This window comes from Podarcis erhardii, assembly GCF_964252035.2.
Source record: "Podarcis erhardii genome assembly, chromosome: 8".
In the NCBI taxonomy this organism is placed as follows: Eukaryota; Metazoa; Chordata; class Lepidosauria; order Squamata; family Lacertidae; genus Podarcis; species Podarcis erhardii.
In genome coordinates, this window is record NC_138499.1 from 1,685,159 (window position 1) to 1,710,218 (window position 25,060).

The 25,060-nt window shown below is 49.4% G+C and overlaps 2 protein-coding genes and 1 long non-coding RNA gene across 3 annotated transcripts in view; 1 reads left to right on the forward strand and 2 right to left on the reverse strand.

Moving 5' to 3' along the window:
* Window positions 1-25,060, forward strand: part of LOC309349166 — a 259,434-nt gene that overhangs the window by 153,931 nt on the left and 80,443 nt on the right. The window lies entirely within an intron of this gene.
* KIFC2 (kinesin family member C2) overlaps window positions 1-25,060 on the reverse strand; it is a 48,493-nt gene that overhangs the window by 1,233 nt on the left and 22,200 nt on the right. The window contains exons 7-18 of the mRNA XM_081874111.1: window positions 23,711-23,848; window positions 18,721-18,918; window positions 16,640-16,813; window positions 14,846-14,993; window positions 13,750-13,880; window positions 12,412-12,523; window positions 10,067-10,248; window positions 7,915-8,019; window positions 5,915-6,045; window positions 3,811-3,934; window positions 2,117-2,246; window positions 680-909 (exon numbers count right to left, since the gene is read on the reverse strand). Coding sequence (XP_081730237.1) covers window positions 680-909; window positions 2,117-2,246; window positions 3,811-3,934; window positions 5,915-6,045; window positions 7,915-8,019; window positions 10,067-10,248; window positions 12,412-12,523; window positions 13,750-13,880; window positions 14,846-14,993; window positions 16,640-16,813; window positions 18,721-18,918; window positions 23,711-23,848 — 1,803 coding nt within the window. The remainder of the gene's footprint in view (window positions 1-679; window positions 910-2,116; window positions 2,247-3,810; window positions 3,935-5,914; window positions 6,046-7,914; window positions 8,020-10,066; window positions 10,249-12,411; window positions 12,524-13,749; window positions 13,881-14,845; window positions 14,994-16,639; window positions 16,814-18,720; window positions 18,919-23,710; window positions 23,849-25,060) is intronic.
* LOC309348805 (flap endonuclease 1-like) overlaps window positions 7,163-25,060 on the reverse strand; it is a 71,034-nt gene continuing 53,136 nt past the window's right edge. Inside the window, exon 12 of the transcript XR_014159556.1 lies at window positions 7,163-7,388. The gene's annotated coding sequence lies outside the window, so the exon portion shown is untranslated. The remainder of the gene's footprint in view (window positions 7,389-25,060) is intronic.

The window sequence follows — 25,060 nt, forward strand, 5'->3', positions numbered from 1 at the left end:
AGCTGAGATAGCAGGCTTGTGGGTTTTTGAATGTCTGATGTAGATTTTTTAAAATTTTGTTGTTCTCTATGGGACAATGACAATGACAATAAAGAGCATCGTATAGCATCATATCGTATCGTATCCTCTCCTGCCTCCCTGAACATTCCCACAAAGGCTGGCACTCCCTCTTGACCACTATGAGAGCAGCGTGCTGGCCTAGATTCTTCTATAAAAGTATTAAAAAAAGGTTTACTCACACATCATTCTGTTCACAATTGGATCCCCGTAGGCAGACTTAGCTTAGGAAAGTAACACACACCCGGAAACTATCTCATAAGGAGACAGTCCCTTTGTCCTCTCTTGGCTGGAGGCCAAGAGAGCATCTTTGGCTAAGCAGATGTTGCTTCTTCGATGCATGTAGTCAAAGAGAGAGAGATGGCTGCCCTGCCCTGTGCTTTTGTCGTTACCTGCACAGGTGAGGCCACGCCCACCTCTAGTCACATGCAGAGGAAGTCTGTCCCAGCCCAGAAGGAAACAGGAAGTTTCCCTGCTGGCTGGACAAGCATTCCTCCCCATGTGTAAACATGTTCACTCTAGAATGTCGTACTTGACTGCTCTTGTGTTCCACATCCCACATGCCTGGCATGGGTCTTTGCCTGAACCCCCACCCCTGCCCTGCCCTGCCCTCCTCTCTCACCTGCACCAGCATGATGGTCTTGCTGCCTTTGCCCAGAGAGTCCTGCAGCAGGTAAGTGAGCTTGGAGTTGCGGAAGGGGACGTGCGCCTGCTTGGTGCGCAGGGCCTGGATCACCTCCCCCAAAGCCAGCAGGGACTTGTTGATGCTCTGAGCCTCCTTCAGACGGTCTCCTTGCGCACCGGACTTCCACACCCGCTCCGAGCCGGCCAGGTCCACCAGATTCAGTTTCCCTGTGGCAGAGGAGAATGCGTTTCCTCTTTAACACAGTCTGTTATATATAAGTTCCCAGGGTTAAATAAGACGTGAAAAGAGGGACAAATAGAAAAAGGGGAAAGAAGGGAAAAATGAAATAACGGCCTCCGTCTTTCCCCACATCCTTGCATCTCCTACCTTGGACCATAGCTGTCAACTTACAGATTTGAAAATAAGGGACCAGCAGCCTGAAAAATAAGGGATCAGCAGCCAAAATAAGGGATTTTCCGAACACAGGTACGTTCAATTTCTGAGCCCCTCTGAGCCAAAGGCAGAAAGCCCAGCCAGCAGCCAAACGAAGCCTCAAGCGGTGGTTCCCACAGCACAGCAACCCGGCAAAGGGGATGCAGCAAGGAAAACCACCGTCACCTCTCCGCTGGGAAGCGCTGAGCAAAGGCGAGTCCCCAGGCAACGCGGCCAATTTGATCGGCACAAGGCATGCAAGCTTCACCCCCCAGTCGTTCTTAGACTCCTTATTGGGTGAGCAACGCAGCCAAGCAACATAGTTGGAGCCTCCCTCCTCCCTGGCCGACAGGGAGGGAGGGAGAGGAGCTGCTTCCTCTGAACCCCGGGAAATTTAAGGGACATCATCAATAAGGGACAGCAGCGGGCACAGCGCTGGGATAAGGGACTTTCCCGCCAAATAAGGGACGATTGACAGCTATGCCTTGGACAGGTGCCCCGCCCCATCCCAATTTGCTCAGCAGCTGCCGACAGGGCAGGTGGATAGATACCTGTGACTTGCCCAGCGATGGAAAGAGGACAAGATGCCGACAAAGGCAGACTGGCAGATGGAACTACAAGGCTATGCAGAAATGGCTAGAATGACTGGGAAAATCAGAAATCAGGAGGACCAAAACTTCAGCAGAGAATGGGACGAATGCAGATTGTATTTGAAAGAACACTCCAAACGCTTAGAATCTTTGGCAGGCCTTGAATAACTCTTGCAACGTTATAAAGACTTTGGATACTTTGGAGGGCTATTAATTCAGATGGACAATAATATGCTGTTGATTAAAAGACCCACGGAGGGCAGGAGGGGAGACACCTGGCAGGGGAGACACCTTGATCATGAAGGAGGGAAGTCTTAAGCTTCGGAGGAATCTTGTTTTATTTTAAAAATTTGTGTTAAGCATGTGATTTATTTTGGAAAACCAATAAAAATCATTTCCAAAAAAAAGATACCTGTGACTTGGGTGCCGCTGGCCAGCTCAGTGCCGGTGATGTTGACGGTGAGGAGGGCGTGTGAGCGGGAGCTGCGCTCGTTCATGTTGGTGGCGTACGTGGCCCGATTCCGCTTGCCCAGCGAGAGCATCTGGAGAAGAGGCAAAAGGATGGAGGGCCAATTCAAGTGGGGAATTGATGTGGGAATATTCAGGGTGGCAGGAGAGGATATATTGTTTATTAATACCCTTCCTAACTTGTGCTAGCAAGTTCCATTACTTAGCAGAGTTACCGTAGTTTTCGCGGGAGGGGAGAGGAGCGGCTTACACGTGTGTAAGCGGCTCCTGTCCGTTTGACTCCTTTAAAGCAAGCAGGCTCTCTGTATCTCTCTCCTCCCGCTTTGTTGGAAATAGCAGGAAAGATTTTCAGCTTGTTTGGGGGGGGGGAGGGAGAGAAGCAGAGCCTGCTTCACACGTGCTCCTTGTCCCTTGAGTGCTTTTCCTTCCCTCCCCACTTAAAACGTGGTTACAAAGCACAGATCCACATGGATCCTCAGGATTTTTGCACTGGGTCACCCCAAATTCACCATCAGATCACATAGCATGTCCATGGCTACAGTTTGCACCAAAATCCCGCACCCACTGTTGCCTGGGGCCGCAGTGGTGCAAAAACGTGGTTACAAACATGGATCCACAGGATTTTTGCATTGGGCTACCCCAAACTCACCGTCAGATCACATGTCTGTGGCCACAGCATGAACCACAAAAATCATACATCCACTGTTTCGTTTAGAATATTTTTTTTCTTGTTTTCCTCCTCTAAAAACTACATGCATGTTATGGTCGGGTGCGTGTTATCGAGCGAAAAACACAGTACATTCCCCTTTTTACATGTACAGTGGTACTTCAGGTTACAGACACTTCAGGTTACAGAATCCACTAACCCAGAAATAGTACCTTGGGTTAAGAACTTTGCTTCAGGATGAGAACAGAAATCACGCGGCGGCAGCAGGAGGCCCCATTAGCTAAAGTGGTACCTCAGATTAAGAACAGTTTCAGGTTAAGAATGGACCTCCGGAACGAATTAAGTTCTTAACCCGAGGTACCACTCTAAAGCAGATAGCTGGTTGTAGGCTCATGTGAGCCTATCACTATTATACAATTCCATCTGCCTCAGATTGAATTGTACGTTCCTGGTAAGTTCCCTTGAATCCCTCTTAAAAGAATAAAGACGCCACAATCTTATTCAAAGTCAATAAAAGAAGTTTACTCACATCAGTTCACAGATGGATTCTTGAAGGCAGACTTAGCTACAAATATGTACATGCGGATCTACCCCATATGGGGGAATAATCCCAGTGCTTCTGCTAGCTGAGAGCTAGCAGAGCAGTCATAGCTGGTCAAACGAAGAAGGAAGTCAAAAAGAGAGAGGTGTGCTGCGTCACTCGTCCTTTCGTTACCTGGACAGGTGAGGCCACGCCCACCTCTAGTCGCATGCAAAAGGAAGGATGCTCCAGCCAGGAGGAACAGGAAGTTTCGACTGGCTGGACCAAACATTCCTTCGCAAATCTTCTCTAGCATTGCAAGGAATGTTGTACTTGACTGCTTCTCATGGATCACACCTCACAATTAATTCACTGGGGTAAAACCCGCTGGCTGTCCCCTGGGACACAGATGGCTCCCAAGTCCCCAAACACTGATGTCCAGTCCGGCTACCTTTTTGATCTGGCGAAGGCTGTCCACCTCCACGCTGGTCAGTCCTGGGACGTGCAACTGGCCACTTCCGTCCGGATTCAGCTTGACATCGAGTTTCTCCTGGGGGTCCCTGGTAAGGAGGTCCCTAGAAGGACAGAGGAAGAAGAGGTACTCGCTAGGTACTGACAGGCCAGGCGTGCCACTGTCTGGTGAGAAAAGCCTTAGAATCATAGAATCCTAGAGTTGGAAGAGACCCCAAGGGCCATCGAGTCCAACCCCCTGCCAAGCAGGAAACACCATCAGAGCACTCCTGACATATGGTTGTCAAGCCTCTGCTTAAAGACCTCCAAAGAAGGAGACTCCACCACACTCCTGGGCAGCAAATTCCACTGTTGAACAGCTCTTACTGTCAGGAAGTTCTTCCTAATGTTTAGGTGGAATCTTCTTTCTTGTAGTTTGGATCCATTGCTCCGTGTCCGCTTCTCTGGAGCAGCAGAAATCAACCTTTCTCCCTCCTCTATGTGGCATCCTTTTATATATTTGAACATGGCTATCATATCACCCCTTAACCTCCTCTTCTCCAGGCTAAACATGCCCAGCTCCCTTAGCCGTTCCTCATAAGGCATCGTTTCCAGGCCTTTGACCACTTCTCCTTCCGCCAGGAGAAGACAGAAAGGGATGCATTTCTTCATTTCTTACAGGGATAAATGCAAGGTCCTGCACTCAGGTAGGAAGAGCCACATGCAGGAATATAGGATGGGAGCTACCTGGCTTGGCAGCAGTGCTTGAGAGACGAGGATCACAAGCGTCACGTCAGCCAATAGCGTGATGCTGCAGCAAAAACGGCTAATGCTATTCTTGGCTGCCTCAACAGAGGTTGAGTGTCCAGATCAATAATAATAATAATAATAATAATAATAATAATAATAATAATAATAATTTATTTATGTCCCGCCCTCCCCAGCCGGAGCCGGGCTCAGAGCGGCTAACAACAATAAAAGTAACACGACATTCTAAAATCAATTCATTTTGAAATCCATTCAAAATCAAATTAATGGCAACCATTGGGCTACTTCTATGAGGATTAATAAAGGAGGGGGTCAGACTGTGCCTTGGCCAAAGGCCCGGTAGAACAGCTCTGTCTTGCAGGCCCTGCGGAAAGGTGTCAAGTCCCGCAGGGCCCTAGTCTATTGGGACAGATCGGGGCCACAGCCGAAAAAGCCCTGGCTCTGGCTGAGGCCAGCCTAACCTCCCTGTGGCCTGGGACCTCCAAGATCTTTTTGTTTGAAGACCGTAAGGTTCTCTGTGGGACATCCCAGGAGAGGCGGTCCTGTAGGTACGAGGGTCCTAGGCCGTATAGGGCTTTAAAGGTGAAAACCCGCACCTTGAACCTGATCCTGTACTCCACCGGGAGCCAGTGCAGCTGGTATAGCACCGGGTGACTGTGATCTCGCAGCGAGGACCCTGTAAGGAGTCTCACCGCGGCATTCTGCACCCGCTGGAGTTTCTGGGTCAGTCTCAAGGGCAGCCCCACGTAGAGCGAGTTACAATAATCCAGTCTGGAGGTGACCATCGTGTGGATCACAGTGGCAGGGTCAGGGCGAGAGAGGTAAGGAGCCAACTGCTTATCAAGGGAAATAACAGTGCCACTCTCTTCTGCCTTGGTCTGACCACATCTAGAATATTGTGTCCAGTTATGGGCACCACACTTAAAGAAGGATGCTGACAAGCTGGATCGTTGGCATAGCAGAGTGGTCCTCCTGCGGCGCAAAGGATCCGTGAGCTTGGCTGTTAGCCAGAAGGTTGGCGGTTCAAGCCCACCCACGGGTGGCTGTGGGCAGAATTCTTGCATTGCACAGGGTCAGACTAGAAGACCCTTGGTGTCCCTTCCAACTCTACAATATATGATTCTCCTTTCTGTTTAATGCCCACAACAACCCTGAGAGGTAGGCGAGGCTGAGAGAAGACGGGGACTGGACCTGTCCCCAAGTCCAACCAGTGAGAGCTTCATGGCAAATGGGGATTTGAAACTGGCTCTATCCCAGGTCCTAGTCCACTGCTCTAACCACTACACCACACTGCTTCTCTCTCAAGGGCAGAATCTGCATTCGGGAGCGCCTCTCACCTGATCACCTCATTGTAGATCTCCACCATGCTGAGGCTGACCGAATACTTCCAGGCGTCATGCTTGGCCTCCATCTCCTGATAGAGGGCTTGCAGCGCCCGCTGGTTGATCCCGGGGTTGTCGGAGACGCCCTGGAAACAGAAAGACCCTGAGGGTCCCACCTGAAACTCAGAGGGAGGGAACGTCTGCCTTGCATGCAGAAGGTCCCGGGTTCAAGTCCTGGCATTTCCAGGGGGCTTGGAATCTCTCCAGCCTGAAACTCCACAGCTGCCAGCCAGTGTGGGAAATGCTGAACTAGATTGATCAGTGGTGCTACTCAGTACAGTGGTACCTTGGTTCCCAAACACTAGAAACCCAGAAGTAAGTGTTTTCCAATTTTCGAACGTTTTTCGGAAGCCGAACGTCCGATGCTGCTGTCGGCTATTGTTTCTGGGGCGCCTGCACCAATCAGAAGCTGCGCCTTGGTTTTCAAACATTTCGGAAGTCAAACGGACTTCCGGAACGGATTAAGTTTGGCAATTTGTTTTTGCTCTTTATTTTGGGGTTTTTGAGGCTTTTTCACTGAATTTGTTTTTGTGACTGTGTGGAACCCAGTTCAGCTAATGGTTGATCGACCTTGTGACTGCAGAAATGGATAAAAGCCCCCCACCCAAACAATGACTGTCATCAGTACAGGTAAGGGAAAATAATTAATTTTAACATTTATCATCTACAAAAACAAAATCTACTGAAAGCCACATTTCTGATTTAATCAGCAAAACCCAAGGGGTTTGTTTTACAGGCTGCATTTTGCATGGCCAGGGGGGGTCATGAATGCCTCCTTCCTCACTGGGTCAGTAGAAGCTCCCTTGCACACTGAAAACTTGCATTTCGATGAGGAAAAATTGAGCCTACACATCCCATGGATCCAATTTGCTCTTCTTCCACACTGGAAGCCTTTGAGCAAGCAAGCCATTAGCTACAGTCTGAAGTGGTCATGCCCAAAAGAAGCCCTGATACTTGATTCTGCTAAAGGAGCCCCTCACCTTTGGGGAATTCCTATTCGGGGGCAATTTGGTTTCAGCACTGATATTTCTGCTTTTTAAGAAAATGTAATATCGCAATAGAGGAATGCAGGTGGCGCTGTGTCCTACAAATAACCCAGGGGACGCGGGTGGCGCTGTGGGTTAAACCACAGAGCCTAGGACTTGCTGATCAGAAGGTTGGCGGTTCGAATCCCTGCGATGGGGTGAGCTCCCGTTGCTCAGTCCCTGCTCCTGCCAACCTAGCAGTTCGAAAGCACGTCAAAGTGCAAGTAGATAAATAGGTACCACTCTGGCGGGAAGGTAAATGGCGTTTCCGTGCGCTGCTCTGGTTCGCCAGAAGCGGCTTAGTCATGCTGGCCACATGACCCGGAAGCTGTACGCCGGCTCCCTCGGCCAGTAAAGCGAGATGAGCGCCGCAACCCCAGAGTTGTCCATGACTGGACCTAATGCTCAGGGGTCCCTTTACCTATAATATCGTGATACAGAAGCAGGTTTGCCCCCAGTAAACCATCTCCTTCCGAAGAGACTACAGAGACAGAACTTCTGTGTGTGTCTATACAGTGGTACCTCGGGTTACAGACGCTTCAGTTTACAGACTCCGCTAACCCAGAAATAGTACATCGGGTTAAGAACTTTGCTTCAGGATGAGAACAGAAATCAGCAGGAGGCCCCATTAGCTAAAGTGGTGCTTCAGGTTAAGAACAGTTTCAGGTTAAGAACAGACCTCCAGAACGAATTAAGTTCTTAACCTGAGGTACCACTGTACCTGGAAGGCAACTTAAGAAAGAGACGCACAGCCATACTCTAAAGTTCTGTGATTCCAGGGATGTGCGAAAGTGCCCAGCAAGCCTGCCAAGTGAATTAATTCAGGCACATTCGGTGCACGAAACCCCCTCGCTCGGGTGTGCCATGCACGATGGTTGCTTGTGCCCCATGTGGCTCATCCTATGGGCTGGCGGGTGAGTAAGCGCCTACCTCCATGGTGTAGGTCTTGCCAGAGCCTGTCTGCCCGTAGGCAAAGATGCAGACGTTGTACCCATTCAGGCAGGACATGACCAGCGGCTCAATCTCCAGGAAGACCTGCAGAGGGGGCAGAGAAGGAAGGTGGCAGAGCTGAGCGAGGGGCACCCATGCGCACAGGCACAGGCGCACAGAGGCTGTGAGGCAGAGGTCAGGAGGTGCAGTGAGGGCCGGTGAGGACGTGAGCAGTGGGGCCGTCTGTGCCGGGGGTTTTACCTGCTGCTGTGGCAACCAGGAACTCAGGCTGGCCAGCGGCTCCCTGGAAGGCACCTAGACATCGAGGGGTCACAAAGCAGTGAGGGAGGGTCAAGCTGTGCGCCAAACCAACAGGGCACCTGGAGCCCAGGAGAAAAAGCACCCCCTCTGACCCTGACGACGATTCCCATGCACACAAACACAATGTCCTGTTCCAGAAGCGGCATCTGGGTGGTGCAAAAGTGCTCCTAGTTCAACCTGGTGCCGTACCACTTACTGTATTTTTTGCTCTATAACACTCACTTTTTCCCTCCTAAAAAGTAAGGGGGAATGTGTGTGCGTCTTATGGAGCGAATGCAGGCTGCGCAGCTATCCCAGAAGCCAGAACAGCAAGAGGGATTTGCTGCTTTCGCTGCGCAGCGATCCCTCTTGCTGTTCTGGCTTCTGGGATTCAGAATATTTTTCTTGTTTTCTTCCTCCAAAAACTAGGTGTGTCTTATGGTCTTATAGAGCAAAAAATACGGTGATTCCCCTTCCTCCTTTATAAGGAATCAGTCCACCTAACCTTTGGAACTCCCTGCCTATTGACAGCAGGCAGGCGTTTCCCCACGTTCTGGTGTGTAATGAGAGAGGAAGGGAGGGAAACCAACTTCTATCTACATTCCCCATGCAGCACAGAATTTTATAAAATTCTAGCTGAAAAATCCCACACGCTGCACAGGGGAGTCGTTCCCACCTCACCAGTTTGGTTGCCCTTTTCTTTTTCTTTCTTTCTTTTTTTCTTGATTTACAAAAGTGTGTGCAATGTCTCTCTCTTGTATTTTCCCCATGTAACATTTTTACAAATCAGTTTCATTTGATGAGACATTAGGAAGAAAAGAGGGAGGGGGGGAGAGAAATGGTGGGGTCGAGTGGCGATGTTTATATTTTACTTACTATATGTGGGGTTTGGTGTCAGCGTTGCTTGTGCAGTTTCTTTGCTGTTCGCTTGTGTTCCTTTGGTGGTGAGAGAGGTTGGGGTTGGCCTGGGGTGTGGTTGTTCAATTGTGGTTGGCTGTGGTGGTCTTTGTTTTCATGTGTGAGTGGGGTGGGTGGGTATTTTGGGTCAGCTTAGCCATATTGATTTGTATACTGTTGGTGGATTTTTGTCATTGTCTTGTTGGGCTGTGTATGTGATAAAGGGGAGCCATAAAGGGGTAAAGGCGTCTTCTTATTTTTGTCCCCATGTCAGTTTCAGTTTATTGTTTAATTTTTCTAGTAGGGCTGTTTTCCATACCACTGATCCATGCTTACTCCTGACAGGTCTCTCCAGTGTCTGGTTATGATGCCTCTGGCTGCTGAAAGTAGGTGGGTTATGAGTTCTTTGTGGTGAAAGTGGGCATTATTGTCTTGGAAGATGTTTAGTAAGGCCAATTCTGGGGTGATTTCTAACCATACGAGAAATAAGTCAAATAACCAAACAAGTATTGGTTGCCCTTTTCTAAACCTTTTCAACATCTGTTTCGAGGCGAGGCAACCAGAACCGGGCAGAGTATTCTGAATGCTGTTTGGCAGTGGGACGGACAACCTCAAAAGACAGTGGCCTGCCCTTCGTTGGAGGGCGGAGGGCCACTTGCCGGGGGAATCCTTCAGCTTTGATTCCTGTATCACAGGGGGTTGGACCAGATGACCCCCTGAGGTCCCTTCCAACTGGGCACTTCTAGGATTCCAACAGAGCCCCCCTCTTTGACTGCCACTCAGCACCTGCTCAACTGTGAAGGCCCCGAATCCTCACCCACCCACCGTGCCAAGTGCCCAGTCTCCACGTGCCGCTTTCCGGACCAGTGGGATGCTGAGATCCTCCTCGTTTTGAGGAGGGAGAGGCGCACAGAGCATCGGACAGAGTCACGCTCCGCGGGCAGGGGGTCCTCACCTCCTCCTGGGTGGCCTGCGGCAAAAAGACCTTGTCCAGCTTAAAGGCGCGCTCCTTGCCTTTGTAGGAAGCCGTGACGCAGCCATCGTCTGCTGGGTCCGCAGCCACCGGGGTCTCCACTTCCCCTCCCTGCTGTTCATCCTTGCTCAGCGGCTTCAGGCGGCACAGAACCCGGATGTTTCCTGCAGGGAAAGGCGGGGTGTTTAGGGAACAGCACCATTGACATCAGGGACGCGGGTGGCGCTGTGGGTTAAATCACAGAGCCTAGGGCTTGCCGATCAGAAGGTCGGCGGTTCAAATCCCTGTGACGGAGTGAGCTCCCGTTGCTCGGTCCCTGCTCCTGCCAACCTAGCAGTTCGAAAGCACACCAGTGTAAGTAGATAAATAGGTACCACTCCGGCAGGAAGGTAAATGGCATTTCCGTGCGCTTCTCTGGTTCGTCAGAAGCGGCTTAGTCATGCTGGCCACATGACCTGGAAGCTGTACGCCAGCTCCCTTGGCCAATAAAGCGAGATGAGCACCGCAACCCCAGAGTCGGCCACGACTGGACCTAACGGTCAGGGATTCCTTTACCTTTACCTTTACCATCAACATCCCCTATTCATTTGCACTCATCTTTCCCACCAAACTATGGCGATGGTGACGGCAGTAGCTGCAGTTCAAAAGTGCTGTCACAGTACAATCCGTTCCCGGCCCAATCCATTCGTCATTGACCCACAGCTCAATTGCGGACGCCTCAGGGGTGAAGGGAGCAGCCAGAGTTGACCGAGTGATTGGAGAGGGCGAGAACAGCTGCCTGCGATCCACTGGATCCATATTCAGAGAACTTGTCTTTTTTTTATATACTGTTAAATTGCTCACAAGCTTTGCTCTTTTTCAAAATAATAAATAAATTAGTTTTTCAGTTTTATAGTCAGTTATCCAACAACCAACATAAAAATCAGATTTCCAAGAATCTCCTGAATTTCTTTCCTCCCCTTTGTGGGTCCTTTCGTTAACCATTTCCTCCTGCATCTTTTATAAGAATCCAAAATCTTTTACATCTCCATTATATCCAAAATTCACCATTAAACTACAAGTGTTATGCCAATCCTACAAGTGATTTTAGCTGTTTGAAATGGTTTTTAAGATAAATTATAAATTTCCCCCATTCCTTATTAAAATTTTGGTCTGCTTGATTCCTGATTCTTCTGGTCATTTTTGCCGTTTCGGCATAATCCATCAACTTGATCTGCCATTCTTATCTGGTTGGGACTTTGTCTTCTTTCAATTTCTGGGCCATTCACTTCCGACCAGCTGTGATCGCATAGATAAATAGTCTTTTCTGTTCCTTATGGATTTCTGCACCTCAGAGATCTCAGTGGAATGGACCTCCACGACGTGGGTGGGCTCCCCTTCCCTGCTGGTTCTTAAGCAGAGGTCGGGAGTCCATCTGTCTGAGATGCTTTAGCTGAGATTCTTCAACGGCCGTTTATAAAATTATCCATGGCAAGGAGAAAGCAGATGGAGGGGGCTTCCTATGATGCTGAATGTTGGAAGATTCAGGGCACATAAAAGGAAGCGTTTCTTCAGGAAGCACAGAGTTAAACTGTGGAACTCCTTGCCACAGAGGCAGTGATGGAAAATATTAGAACACATTTCAATTTGGACGAGCCAAATTGAATTGCGCACCGTATTTTTCGCTCCATAAGACGCACCTAGTTTTTAGAGGGGGAATGCAAGGAAAAAAATATTCTTTAAAGGGAGTGTGGCTCTTGGGGGCTTTTCTGGTAGGTGGGGGAAGGGACTGATGGGCTGCCCTCTGTCCCTTCTCCCACCTCCCGGAAAAGCCAGCAAGAGACACACGCTCTTTAAAGAGCCGCATGGAGCGCATGTGCGGCTCTTGGGGGCTTTTCTGCGAGATGGGAGAAGCGACTGACGGGCTGCCCTTCTCCCTCCTCGGGGAAAAGCCCCCAAGAGCCGCACACACGCTCCACGTGGCTCTTTAAAGGGAGCACTGAGCAGAGCCTCCCGCCTGCATTCGCTCCATAAGACGCACACACATTTCCCCTTACTTTTTAGAAGGGGGAAAAGTGTGTTTTATGGAGCGAAAAATACGGTATTGTCTTTAGAAACTCGCATGAGTTTGCAACTAGTTTTCTGCTGTGCAAAGGGGAATGTGATGCTCTGATGCTCGGATCCTGCTTGCAGGTGACAAGAGGATGCTAAACTAGGTGGCCCATTGGCTTGATCCAGCCGGCCCTTCTTATGTCCTTTCCTAATGGTCCCTTGCCTTTTCCCCACGGCTGCCGCACGCTGGTTCCTCCCCCCTGCCCGCCCCCTGAGCCCTCCCCACTTGCGGGCACCTTTCAGTTCCAGGAGCTGGTCGTGGTACTTCTTCCGCAGCTGGACCTCCCTCTGGCACCTCTCCAGCAGCAGACGGTTGGCGTGAGAGACTTCGCCGATGGCTGAGCACATCTGGGGGCAAGAGGAGAGAGGGTGGGATTTCGGTACCAGCGAGGCCAGCGCCACACGCCGGACCACAAAACCAGGAAGAGCCAGTTGAGAGGGAATCTAAGTGGAAAGTGACTCCGGAAAAGGTGCAAGGAGGGCTCAGCATGTTCAGTGAAAGAAAAGGGTTGAGTCAGTGTTTCAAAGACTGTAGTTAGATGAGAGACGAGGGGGTGACAGAAGGAGGTTGGGGAAAGAATGAAACTGCCAATATATATTTTGCCTGCATTTTTTGGCCTATATACAGTGGAACCTCGGCTTACAGATGCTTCAGGTTACAGACTCCGCTAACCCAGAAATAGTACCTTGGGTTGAGAACTTTGCTTCAGGATGAGAACAGAAATTGAGCTCCAGCAGCAGCGGGAGGCCCCACTAGCTAAAGTGGTACCTCAGGTTAAGAACAATTTCAGCTTAAGAACGGACCTCCGGAACGAATTAAGTACTTAACCTGAGGTACCACTGTATAAAAGTAGAGACATCACCTTGCCAACAAAGGCCCTTATAGTTAAAGCCATGGTTTTCCCAGTAGTGATGTATGGAAGTGAGAGCTGGACCATAAAGAAGGCTGATTGCCGAAGAAGTGATGCTTTTGAATTCTGGTGCTGGAGGAGACTCTTGAGAGTCCCATGGACTGCAAGAAGATCCAACCTCTCCATTCTGAAGGAAATCAGCCCTGAGTGCTCCCTGGAAGGACAGATCCTGAAGCTTAGGCTCCAAGACTTTGGCCACCTCAGGAGAAGAGAAGACTCCCTGGAAAAGACCCTGATGTTGGGAAAGATGGAGGGCACAAGGAGAAGGGGATGACAGAGGACGAGATGGTGGGACAGTGTTCTGGAAGCCACCAGCACGAGTTTGACCAAACTGTGGGAGGCAGTGGAAGACAGGAGGGCCTGGCGTGCTCCGGTCCGTGGGGTCACAAAGAGTCGGACACGACTAAACAACTAAACAACAACAAAACCACTGTATAGTATTATAAACACAAATGGCTCCATATACTTGTCTGTAAAGGAAAGCAACACATAAAGAAGCATCAACCTGGTCCGTTAGTCTTCTCAGTCCATCACCCCAAGCAGTTTCTGGTCCTGCTGCCCTTCCCCCCATGACGTCAGGTAGACTAAAGAGCAGGGGCAGCCCAGACCCCCAAATACCCCTGCTTGGAGCCTCCGCTGCCGCCCCTTGCCCCTGAGCCTCACCTGCTGCCGAGCCTCGTTGAGGGCCGCCTCGTAGCAGTCTGCAAAACTGCGCACCTGCCCGCGAAGGCTGCCATAGTCGGATTTCATGCCCCTGAGGAGGGGCTGGAGGGTGTCCAGGCGCTGGCGGACTCCTGCAAGGGGAAAGGAAGAGAAACATTGGCTTGCCATGTTCATAGCCTGCCCTTCCTCGGAGCAGCGTGTCGTGTTTTGAACTCACAACAACCCTGTAAGGCAGACTGGCGGGCCAAGAGAGAAGGCCACACCGGGCAAAGGCATTAAAACCGGATTTCTGGCACCCAAACCCTTATCTTCTCTAGAACCTGAATGTAGTGTGAGTGATAGTGTTGTGCAGTGGTTAGAGTAGCGGACAAAGGACCTGCGTGAGAAAAGAGATTAAAGTGGGGTTATTTCTGTTCTTATTTTTGTTGTGTGCTTTGTGTTTCTCATTTTGTAATTTGAATGCTGTGGACCGCCCCGAATTCTGCGGATGAAGGGCAGTACACAAATCAATCAATCAATCAATCAATCAATCAATTAAGACAAAAGGTGAAAAAGTGGTTATAGAAATGCGATGAATTTGTGAAAGATATATGGAAGTCAGAAAGAGGGAGGGAAGGAGGCCGATGCTCTTTTTGAGCAATACTTTAAGTTATGGATTTGTGCAATGAAATATGGAAAACTCAATAAAAATTAGGTAAAAAAATAAATAAATTCACTGGGTGACCTGAGACCATCACACTCTTTCAGCATAGTCTACCTCACAGGGTTGTTGTGAGGATTAAATGAGGAAGGGGAGAACAAAATATACCGGTATTTAATTGTTTTTACCTTTTTGTATTTTGTAATTTTTTGTTTCTTTTTCTTTTCTTTTCTTTTCTTTTTTATTCTTGTAACTTTTTTGAAACTTTAATAAATATTATTTTTTTAAAAAAACACAAAATATACCGGTATTTCCCAGAGTTCCTTAGAGGAACGGGTGGGATGGGAATGCAATGAATAAATATAATCCTTAGCCAGTTCCCCATCTCTAGTTTGAAATGGGTTTGGAGACACACAGACACCCCCAGCCCAACACCTTGCTTCCCATCCCAGCTACCTGCCAGCTGTTCTCGCAGGTGCTGCAGGTGCGTCTCAGAGCACTGAGAAGCTTCCCGGATCGCCTGTTCCTTCTGTGCCTCCAACTGGTTGATCTCGCCCAGCAGCTCCCGACGCAGACCGGCAATCTCAAAATCATAGTCGGATATCTGCCAGGGAGAGATCCCGCTTGAGAATCTGGGGGTTCGGGGGGCACAGTGCAAGGACCACACAGCTCAGGGATCACAGAATTGTAGCGTTGGAACAGACCCCTCCAGGTAGGGTTAGCTAATGCCATAGAAGACAAAATGGGAATTCAAGATGAGCTTAGAATAGCGGTTCTCAAGCTGTGGGTCCCCAGATGTTGTTGGACTACAACTCCCATCATCCCTGAGCTCTGGCCTTGCTAGCTAGGGGTGTTGGGAGTTGTAGTTCAACAACATCTGGGAACCCACAGGTTGAGAAAGGCTGGCTTAGAGCATGAGTAGGCAAACTAAGACCCGGGGGCCGGATCCGGCCCAATCGCCTTCTGAATCCGGCCCGGGGATGGTTCGGGAATCTGCGTGTTTTTACATGAGCAGAATACGTGCTTTTACTTAAAATGCATCTCTGGGTCATTTGTGGGGCCTGCCTGGTGTTTTTACATGAGCAGAATGTGTTCTTTATTTAAAATGCATCTCTGGGATATTTGTAAAGGTAAAGGGACCCCTGACCACTAGGTCCAGTCGTGGCCGACTCTGGGGTTGCAGCGCTCATATCACTTTACTGGCCGAGGGAGCTGGCGTACAGCTTCCGGGTCATGTGGCCAGCAGGACTAAGCCGCTTCTGGCGAACCAGAGCAGCGCACGGAAATGCCATTTACCTTCCCGCCAGAGTGGTACCTATTGATCTACTTGCACTTTGTGCTTTCGAACTGCTAGGTGGGCAGGAGCAGGGACCGAGCAACGGGAGCTCACCCCGTTGTGGGGATTTGAACCGCCGACCTTCTGATTGGCAAGTCCTAGGCTCTGTGGTTTAACCCCCAGCGCCACCCGCATCCCCTGGGTTATTTGTAGGACATAGGAATTCCCCCCCCCCCGAAAAAAATATATAGTCCGGCCCCCCACAAGGTCTGAGGGACAGTGGACCGGCCCCCTGCTGAAAAAGTTTGCTGAACCCTGCCTTAGAAAGATTGGAGAACTGGTCATAAGCTAACAAAATGAATTTCAGTAGGGACAAATGTCAGGTTCTGCACTTAGGCAAGAAGAACCAGATGCACAAATATAGGATGGAAGATACCTGTCTTACTAGTAGCACATGTGAAAAGGACCTAGGGGTATTGGCAGACCACAAGCTGAACATGAGTCAACAGGGTGATGCAGCAGCAAAAAAAGCTAATGCTATTCTAGGCTACATCAACAGAAGTCTAGTGTCCAGATCAGGCATAGGCACTCGGCCTTCCAGATGTTTTGGAACTACAACTCCCATCATCCCTGACCACTGGTCCTGTTAGCTAGGGATGATGGGAGTTGTAGTCCCAAAACATCTGGAGGGCCGAGTTTGCCTATGCCTGGTCTAGATCAAGGGAAGTCATAGTCCCGTTCTACTCTTCCTTGGTCAGTCCACACTTGGAATACGGTGTCCAATTCTGCACACCACAATTCAAGAAGGATGTTGACAAGCTGGAAGGTGTGCAGAGGAGGGCGACCAAGATGATGAAGGGTCTGGAAACCAAGCCTGATGAGGAACGGTTGAAGGAGCCAGGTATGTTTAGCCTGGGAAAGAGGAGACTGAGAGGAGATAGGATGGTCATATTTGGGTATCTTCATCTCGTTACCTTGTGCTTCAGCCTTGCTGTCATCTCTTCAGAGCTCTGCAGTTGTTCTGCCAGCTGCTGGCATCTCTCCGCCTGGGCGTTCAGCTGCTCCATCAGGGCGCGGTTCCGTTCCTCGGCCTCTGCCACAGCCTGGAGGCTATGGGGGGAGTCCACCTCCACCGTCTTGGTGATATACTGCAGGGGGGGGGGAGCTAGTCAGGGTCTGTGATGAGATAAGACCCTTTCCTCTGCAAAGTAGGGGAATGTGGACAACAGACAGGCAAAACGCAGGTAACTGGGTGTTATCGATGTTCATCGCTATTCCAGGGACGGACTTTTGCCTCCTGAGCAAGGAAGAAAATGGGCACCTCCTCCTAAATTTTTCTTGTTTTCACAATAATTCATTTTAGTGCAGCTGCTTTTTATGGATCCCCTCAGTTGGTTCCCATATAAATATAGGTTTTATTATTATCTTTTTTTTTTAATTTACCTATATGGTTTTTCAAATTACAGTTTTACAATCACATATCCAACCTACAACATAAAGACAAGATTCCCAAGAATCTCCTGTACTTCCATCCTCCCCATTTAGGGCTTTAAATTGGGCTCAGAAATGTACTGGGAGCCAGTGTAGGTCTTTGAAGACCGGTGTTATTGTCAGTATGTGGAAACATCACCGCTGCAGACAGCCAGTTTGTTGACATCACATGATGCGCCTATCTGTGGGAAAGAAGAATTTCCCAGGACCTTCACAGGCTGGATAAGTCTCTGTGAAGAGTGTAATTTGAAACCTTCCATTTGCGCATGTTCAGGAAGTTTGTCAGACGTGCTAGAAGAACTGAACTGAAAGGACGTGTTTTTCTCTAGTGCTGTAATGTCAGAAATAAACGTCATGTAAATAGATTTCTGACTTATTTTCTTTCCCCTGCGGAAGCAGGAGGGAGGGGTTGTGCATTTTACCCACGCTTGGGAAAATGTCGCCTATCAAAATCTCCCTGGTCTGTCCGAGATATCAGCCAGAGAAGGTTACCGGTAAGCAAGCTCCACGGACAGTGAGAGGGGCCAGCCTCTATGGAGGGGGCTTGCAAATCAACAGTTATATGGTCTCGGCAGCCGCTCCCAGTCACCAGTCTAGCTGCCACATTCTGGATTAGTTGTAGCTTCTGGGTCACCTTCAAAGGTAGCCCCACGTAGAGAGCATCGCAGTAGTCCAAGCAGGAGATAACCAGAGCATGCACCACAATGGTGTGACAGTCCACAGGCAGATAGGGTCTCATCCTGCGTACCAGATGGAGCTGGTAGACAGCTGCCCTGGACACAGAATTGACCTGTGCCTCCATGGACAGCTGTGAGTCCAAAATGACTCCCAGGCTGCACACCTGGTCCTTCAGGGCACAGTTACCCCATTCAGGACCAGGGAATCCTCCACACCTGCCCGCCTCCTGTCCCCCAAGAACAGTACTTCTGTCTTGTCAGGATTCAACCTCAATCTGTTAGCCGCCATCCATCCTCCAACTGCCTCCAGACACTCACACAGGACCTTCACCGCCTCCACTGGTTCTGATTTAAAGGAGAGGTAGAGCTGGGTGTCATCTGCATACTGATGAACACCAAGCCCAAACCCCTGATGATCTCTCCCAGCAGCTGCATGTAGATGTTGAAAAGCATGGGGGAGAGGACAGAACCCTGAGGCACCCCACAAGTGAGAGACTTGAAGGAGTGTCTCCACCCTCATCGTTCTACCCAGACACTGAGGTTCAGCTCCGAGGGCCTTCTGGCGGTTCCCTCCCTGCAAGAAGCCAAGTTACACGGACCCAGGCAGAGGGCCTTCTCGGTAGTGGCACCCACCCTGTGGAACGACCTCCCACCAGATGTCAAAGAGATAAACAACTACCAGACTTTTAGAAGACATCTGAAGGCAGCTCTATTTAGGAAAGCTTTTAATGTTTAACAGACCACTGTATTTTAATACTTAGTTGGAAGCTGCCCAGAGGTGGCTGGGGAAACCCAGCCAGATGGGCGGGGTAATATATTATTATTATTATTATTATTATTACTCTAGCAGCCGGAAAGGGGTCCTTGAGAGATGGGGCAGCACTCACCTGCACTTCAGGGGGGCGGCTCTTCTGTGCCTCCAGGGAGAGCTGGAGCCCTCGCAGGCGTTCGTCCATTTGGCGCACCTCCTCCTCCTTGCGCCACTGCAGCCGGTCCATCTGCACCTCCAGGGACATCAGCTCTTCCACCTTCTGCTGCAAGGTGGCCTCCAGCTGCTGCACTTTGGTGCGGAGGTCCTCGTTCTCCTGGGAAGAGCAGTGTGGGAATGTTCAGGGAGGCAGGAGAGGATATATTCTCTATTAACATCCTTCCTAACTTGCGCTAGCAAGTTCTATCACTTAACAGAGTTTTAACATTCCCCTTTAAATGCACAACTGGTTGCAAGCTTGTCTAAGCTTCTCGATACAGATTCCTGGTAAGATCTCTCATTTTCCTCTTAAAAGAATAAAAACACCACAATCATATTTAAGATTGTATTACTGTATTACCTGGGTTATGAAGGCGCCCAAAAGATGCTAAAGCAAAGATTATGGGATAATGCGCACAGTGACTTGCAATCTCTATCACGCGCAGTCTGTAGTCCGCTGGCAGTAGGAGTACAATATGGGCATGTCTTTAAGTTAACACCTTACATTAAAAACCTGACAGTACCAAATTATCGAAGGCTTTTCACCAAAGCCAGACTAAACGTTTTTTCTTCTGCAGTGCTGGATGGCAGGTGGAGAGGAGTTCCCTACCAGGACAGACTTTGCTCGTGTGCTCAAGACATTGATTTCATAAAACATATTTTGTTGCAACATATGAGCAAGCCAGGGCTGAACTGATATTAGCCTTGCTGGTACCTTTCCCGGGAAAATCAGAGGCTCACTATGTCAGGTTCCTATTGGAAGACCAGACAAATGCTAGAACATTAGCAGTGGCAAAGTTTTTATCGGTGGTTGCAAGAACTAATGATCCCTATATTCTGAACAAAATGCTTGTTTAACCTGGAGGTAGGCTGTATGAACTGTGTATTGCTTTGTAATGATTTGTTGGGTCTCTGGACCGTAATAAAGATGGATGATGATTTAAGGTATACAGTGGTACCTCTGGTTGTGAACGGGATCCGTTCCGGAGCCCCATTTGCAACATGAGCAGAACGCAAGCCGCGTCTGCACATGCGCAGCTCGCGATTTGCCACTTCTGCGCATGCGTGTGACATCATTTTGAGCCCATGCGCATGCGCGAGTGACGAAACCTGGAAGTAACCCTTTCCGGTACTTCCGGGTCGACGTGGGACGCAACCTGAAAAGATTTAACCTGAAACAAACGTAACTAGGGGTATGACTGTATAAACGTAGTTTACTCACATCATCATCAGTTCACAGATGTATCCCTGAAGGCAGACTTAGTTACAAATATGTACGTATGGATCTACCCCATATAGGGGGTTAATCCCAGTGACTGCAGACTGGCAGTCACTGCAGTTCACATGACGAAAGGAGGATGGAGAAGAAGAGAAAAGAGAGAGAGATGGCTGCGTGCCTTGTGCTTTTGTTACCTGCACAGGTAAGGTCACGCCCACCTCTAATCACATGCAAGAGGAAGTATGTCCCAGCCCAAGAGGAAACAGGAAGTTTGGACTGGCTGGTCCAAACATCCCCTTGGATGTCCACTCTAGGAAAACAAGAAATGTGGTTACTTGACTGCTACTTATGTATCACATCCCACACATTTGTCATTCAAGGTGTGTTGCGCTTTGAAAGGTCTGTCTAAATAGTGCAGTTTTCTGAAGACGTCCAAGAACGAGAAGGGTTGACTCCTGCCAAACCTCCATTGGCAAGGAGTTCCTCAGGGCAGGCCCTAGTAGGCCAAAGAATTGGCCCCTGGTAAAGGGCTGATGAACCTCAGGGCTCCATGTGGGGCCACCAGAAGAAGACCCCGGTGGCTGAGGCAGAGCAAAAGGAATCATGCCATCCTCAATGTGTCTTGGGCTGCATTTGCCTAGGGCTTTGTGAAATCACCTTGAAGCTGGCCGGGTACCAAAATGCTAACCAATGTGCTATAGGAAGTTACCTGGGGGTGGAGGAGAAGCAGGTGTCTTATTCTTTAGAGTGCAGAAGAGGCACCTGCTCGGTCTCACCTTCTGCATCTCTGCTGCCGGCGGGAGGGCGGGCGAGGAGAACTGGAAAGCTCTGGTGCAGCGCATGCAATCTTGCCGCAAGTACAGAACAACCTCAAGCACAGCTTTAAAAATACCTCTGGCCAAAAAAAGCCTCTTTGTTTTTTAAAGCGTCAGCTCTTGCAAAGAAAGGCTGGCAGATTATTAATGACTTTTGAGAAGTGGTTTTTAAAGAAAGCCGTATCAGAAAAGGGCAATCAAAATAGACCCGAAGGAGCATCTCCACCCCCATCATCCAGGTCCAGCTCCGAGGGTCTTCTGGCTGTTCCCTCACTGCGAGAATTGAACTTACAAGGAACCCGGCAGAGGGTCTTCTCGGTGGTGGCTCCCGCCCTGTGGAATGCCCTCCCATCAGATGTCAAAGAAATAAACAACTATCAGACTTTCAGAAACATCTGAAGGCAGCCCTGTTTAGGGAAGTTTTTAATATTTGATGAATTATTGTATTTTAATATTTTGCTGGAAGCTGCCCAGAGTGGCTGGGGAAACCCAGACAGATGGGCGGGGTATAAATATGTTGTTGTTGTTGTTGTTCTGGAGTTATGCAACCCCTGAGCCAAGGAAGCAAGTAACTAAACAACCTTTCTCCAATGAAAATAGGGACATCCTAAGGAAAAGCAGGACATTTCAGGATCAAATCAGAAACTGGGACGGCTTCTGTAAATCCAGGACTGATCATGGAAAACAGGGACACTTGGAGGGTCTGTGAATGCTGGAAGGTTCAGGATAGATAAAAGAAAAAGAACTCATTTGCACTGAGTTAAACTGTGGAACTCCCTCCCACTGCAAGTGGTTTTGGCCACCAACCTAGATTGCTTTAAAAGAGGATTGGACAAATTCATGGAGGAGGAGGAGGCCAGCAATGGCTACTAGCCAGGGTGGCTATGTTCTTTCTTTGCAGTAATATGTCTGAATCCCAGTTGTTGGGAGGGGAGAGTTGCTCTTGTGCTCAGTTCCTTGGGTTTCCCAGAAGAGGCATCCGGTTAGCCCCTGGGAAAAGAGGATGCTGGACTATTTGGGTCAGTGGCTTGATCCTGCAGGGCTCTTCTGGTGTCGCTACCCTGATCCTTCGCCAGGGCAGATTGCAACAACTTAAAACCCAACTTAAAACCCAACGCTCTGCAGTCACAGAGTGGGTCCCACATTGGCCTGGTCCTGCAGGCTCCCCATCTCCCCGGGTTCTTAACCCTCCTGCTTGTGGGATGTGATACATAAGTAGCAGTCAAGTACCACATTCCTTGTTTTCCTAGAGTGGACATGCCAAGGGGATGTTTGGACCAGCCAGTTGAAAAATTCCTGTTTCCTCCTGGCCTGGAGCATCCTTCCTCTTGCATGTGACTAGAGGTGGGCGTGACCTTACCTGTGCAGGTAACAAAAGCACAAGGGGCACACAGCACCCTCTCTCTTTTTGACTTCCTCTCGTCATTGGAGCAGCTTTTTAGCTAGCGATGCCCTGTTGGCTTTCAGCCAACAGAGGACAAAGAGACTATCTCCATATAGGATAGACTCACATGTATATATCTGTAACTAAGTTTGCCTTCAGGGATCCATCTGTGAACTGATGATTATGTGAGTAAACTACTTTTATATATCTTAAATAAGATTGTGGTGTGTTTATTCTTTTAAGAGGGAAATAAAGGATCTTACCAGAAATCTATATTGAAAAGCTTAAACAAGCCTGCAACCAGCTACCCACTCTGCGTTTAAATAATAATAATAATAATAATAATAATAATAATAATAATAATAAATGTTATTTATACCCCGCCCTCCCCAGCCAAGACCGGGCTCAGGGCGGCTAACACCCAATATAAAACAATACAACTTTAAAGTTGAAATACAACTTTTTAAGTTGAAATACAACTTTAAAAAACAAGATTAAAATACAACATTAAAAAGCAGCCTCCTTTCAGTAGAAACTCAAATCCAAAACTTTTGGGGGGAGGAAAATTCCGCTAAGTTATAGAACTTGCTAGCGCAAGTTAGGAAGGATATTAATAAACAATATATCCTCTCCTGCCTCCCTCAACAGTACCACAAAATGCAGGTCTGGAAAGGACAAAATAAGAGAGCCCCCTTGGTGCAGTGGTTAGAGTGTTGGACTAGGACCAGGGAGACTCAGGTTCGAATCCCTGGTGAGCTTGGGGGCCTGTGCTGGTCCCGGGGAAAAGGTTACCGTTGGCGTAGTCAAAGTCCGGTCCTGGGTCACTAGCCTGGAATCAGTCCACAAGGAGCGGGGCGAGGTCCGAAGCAGGAAGGCGGACGGGGACAGGAGCACTGGAGAGTCAGGTCTGGGTCCGGGCAGGAACAGGCACTCAACAACGAAGTTGCTCCCACAACCTGGGACCGGGCTGACTGGCCTTTATCTTCTCTGAGGCCAGGGGCGGTCCCGGCCCCCAGGAGACCCGCCTCTCCTTGCCTTAAGGCGGGCACTCCTCCTGGGAGAAACCAGTTCCCTTCGCCTCTCTGCCCTGAGCCTCTGCAGTTCAGGAGAGGCTGAAGGGTTACTGGGCCCAGGGGGAGACTCACCTGCAGGCACTGAGTCCTCAACCGCCTCTGGAGCCAGAGTGGATTCACCTGGTGCCTGCTCCTGAGGATCCGGCACAGGTGCAGGCGCTTCAGAATCAAGGCCCTGCCCCAGTTCAGCCGGCCCTGGAGGCGGGGACTCCTGTGCAGGCTGGGATTCCTCCGGTTCAGCCTCTGAATCAGAATCCCAGGCCATCACAGGGCCATTCGCTGCCTCTAGGGTTGCCCTATTTCATAAAGTAAAAACCAGGACACCCTGAAAATGGCTGTGCTTTTTTTTTAATGGAAGACCCTCGCAGGGTTATTTTGGGATTTAAATGAGGAGGTGGGGAGGAAAGGGGGTCTCTCACCTTCACCAGCTGTGCAGGGGGCTGAGCGGAGACAGTGGCCAGCTGCTGCAGGAGCCCCTGGGTGATATTCAGGCTCTGCTTCAGCCCCTCGTTCTCCACCGTCAGGTTGTGGATCCGCTTCTCCGAGTCAGTCACTCCCTGGGGGGTGGGAGACAAAAAAAAATTGAGGGTTTCCTTTACAAAGGGCTCCCCACCACCACCACAACCTCTATAATTCCAGAATTATAGAACTGGAATGGATCCCCAAGACATCTAGTCCAACCCCCTGCAATGCCGCAATTCATAGCTCTCAACTTTTCCTTTTCTTGTGAGGAATCCTATTCGGAACAAGGGAATTTCCCTTAAAAAAAGGAAAAAGTTGACTGCTGTTCACCTAGGGTGAACATGTTTTCACATGGGGAGGAATGTTTGTCCAGCCAGAAGGTAAACTTCCTGTTTCCTTCTGGGCTGTGACAGACTTCCTCTGCATGCGACTAGAGGTGGGCGTGGCCTCACCTGTGCAGGTAACGACAAAAGCACAGGGCAGGGCAGCCATCTCTCTCTCTTTGACTACATGCATCGAAGAAGCAACATCTGCTTAGCCAAAGATGCTCTCTTAGCCAAGAGAGGACAAAGGGACTGTCTTCTTATGAGATAGTTTCCAGGTATATGTTACTTTTCTAAGCTAAGTCTGCCTTCTGGGATCCAATCGTGAACAGAATGTGAGTGAGTAAACTCTTTTTATACTTTTATACAAGACGGGTCATGTCTTATCTTTTATGAGGGAATAAGGGGAAAATACCAGAACGGTTTGGGACGCGGGTGGCGCTGTGGGTTAAACCACAGAGCCTTGGGCTTGCCAATCAGAAGGTTAGCGGTTCGAATCCCCGCAACAGGGTGAGCTCCCGTTGCTCTGTCCCTGCTCCTGCCCATCTAGCAGTTCAAAAGCACGAAGTGCAAGTAGCTAAATAGGTACCGCTCTGGCAGAAAGGTAAACAGTGTTTCCATGCGCTGCTCTGGTTCGCCAGAGCTGGCCACATGACCCAGAAGCTGTACACCAGCTTCCTCGGCCAATAAAGCGAGATGAGCGCCGCAACCCCAGAGTTGTCTGCGACTGGACCTAATGGTCAGGGGTCCCTTTACCTTTACCTACCAGAACAGTTATTATAGAGGCTTTAGTGAGCCTGGCAAACGCATCTGCTGCAAGTTTAAAAGGGGGAATGTTACTCTGCTAAATTGTGAACTTGATTACACAAGCTGGAAAGGCTGTCATCAAACAATATATCCTCTCCTGCATCCCTGAACATTCCCACAAAGAGGAATCCCTGGCAGAGGGCCACCTCACCTCTGTTTCAAAACCTCCAGAGTCCT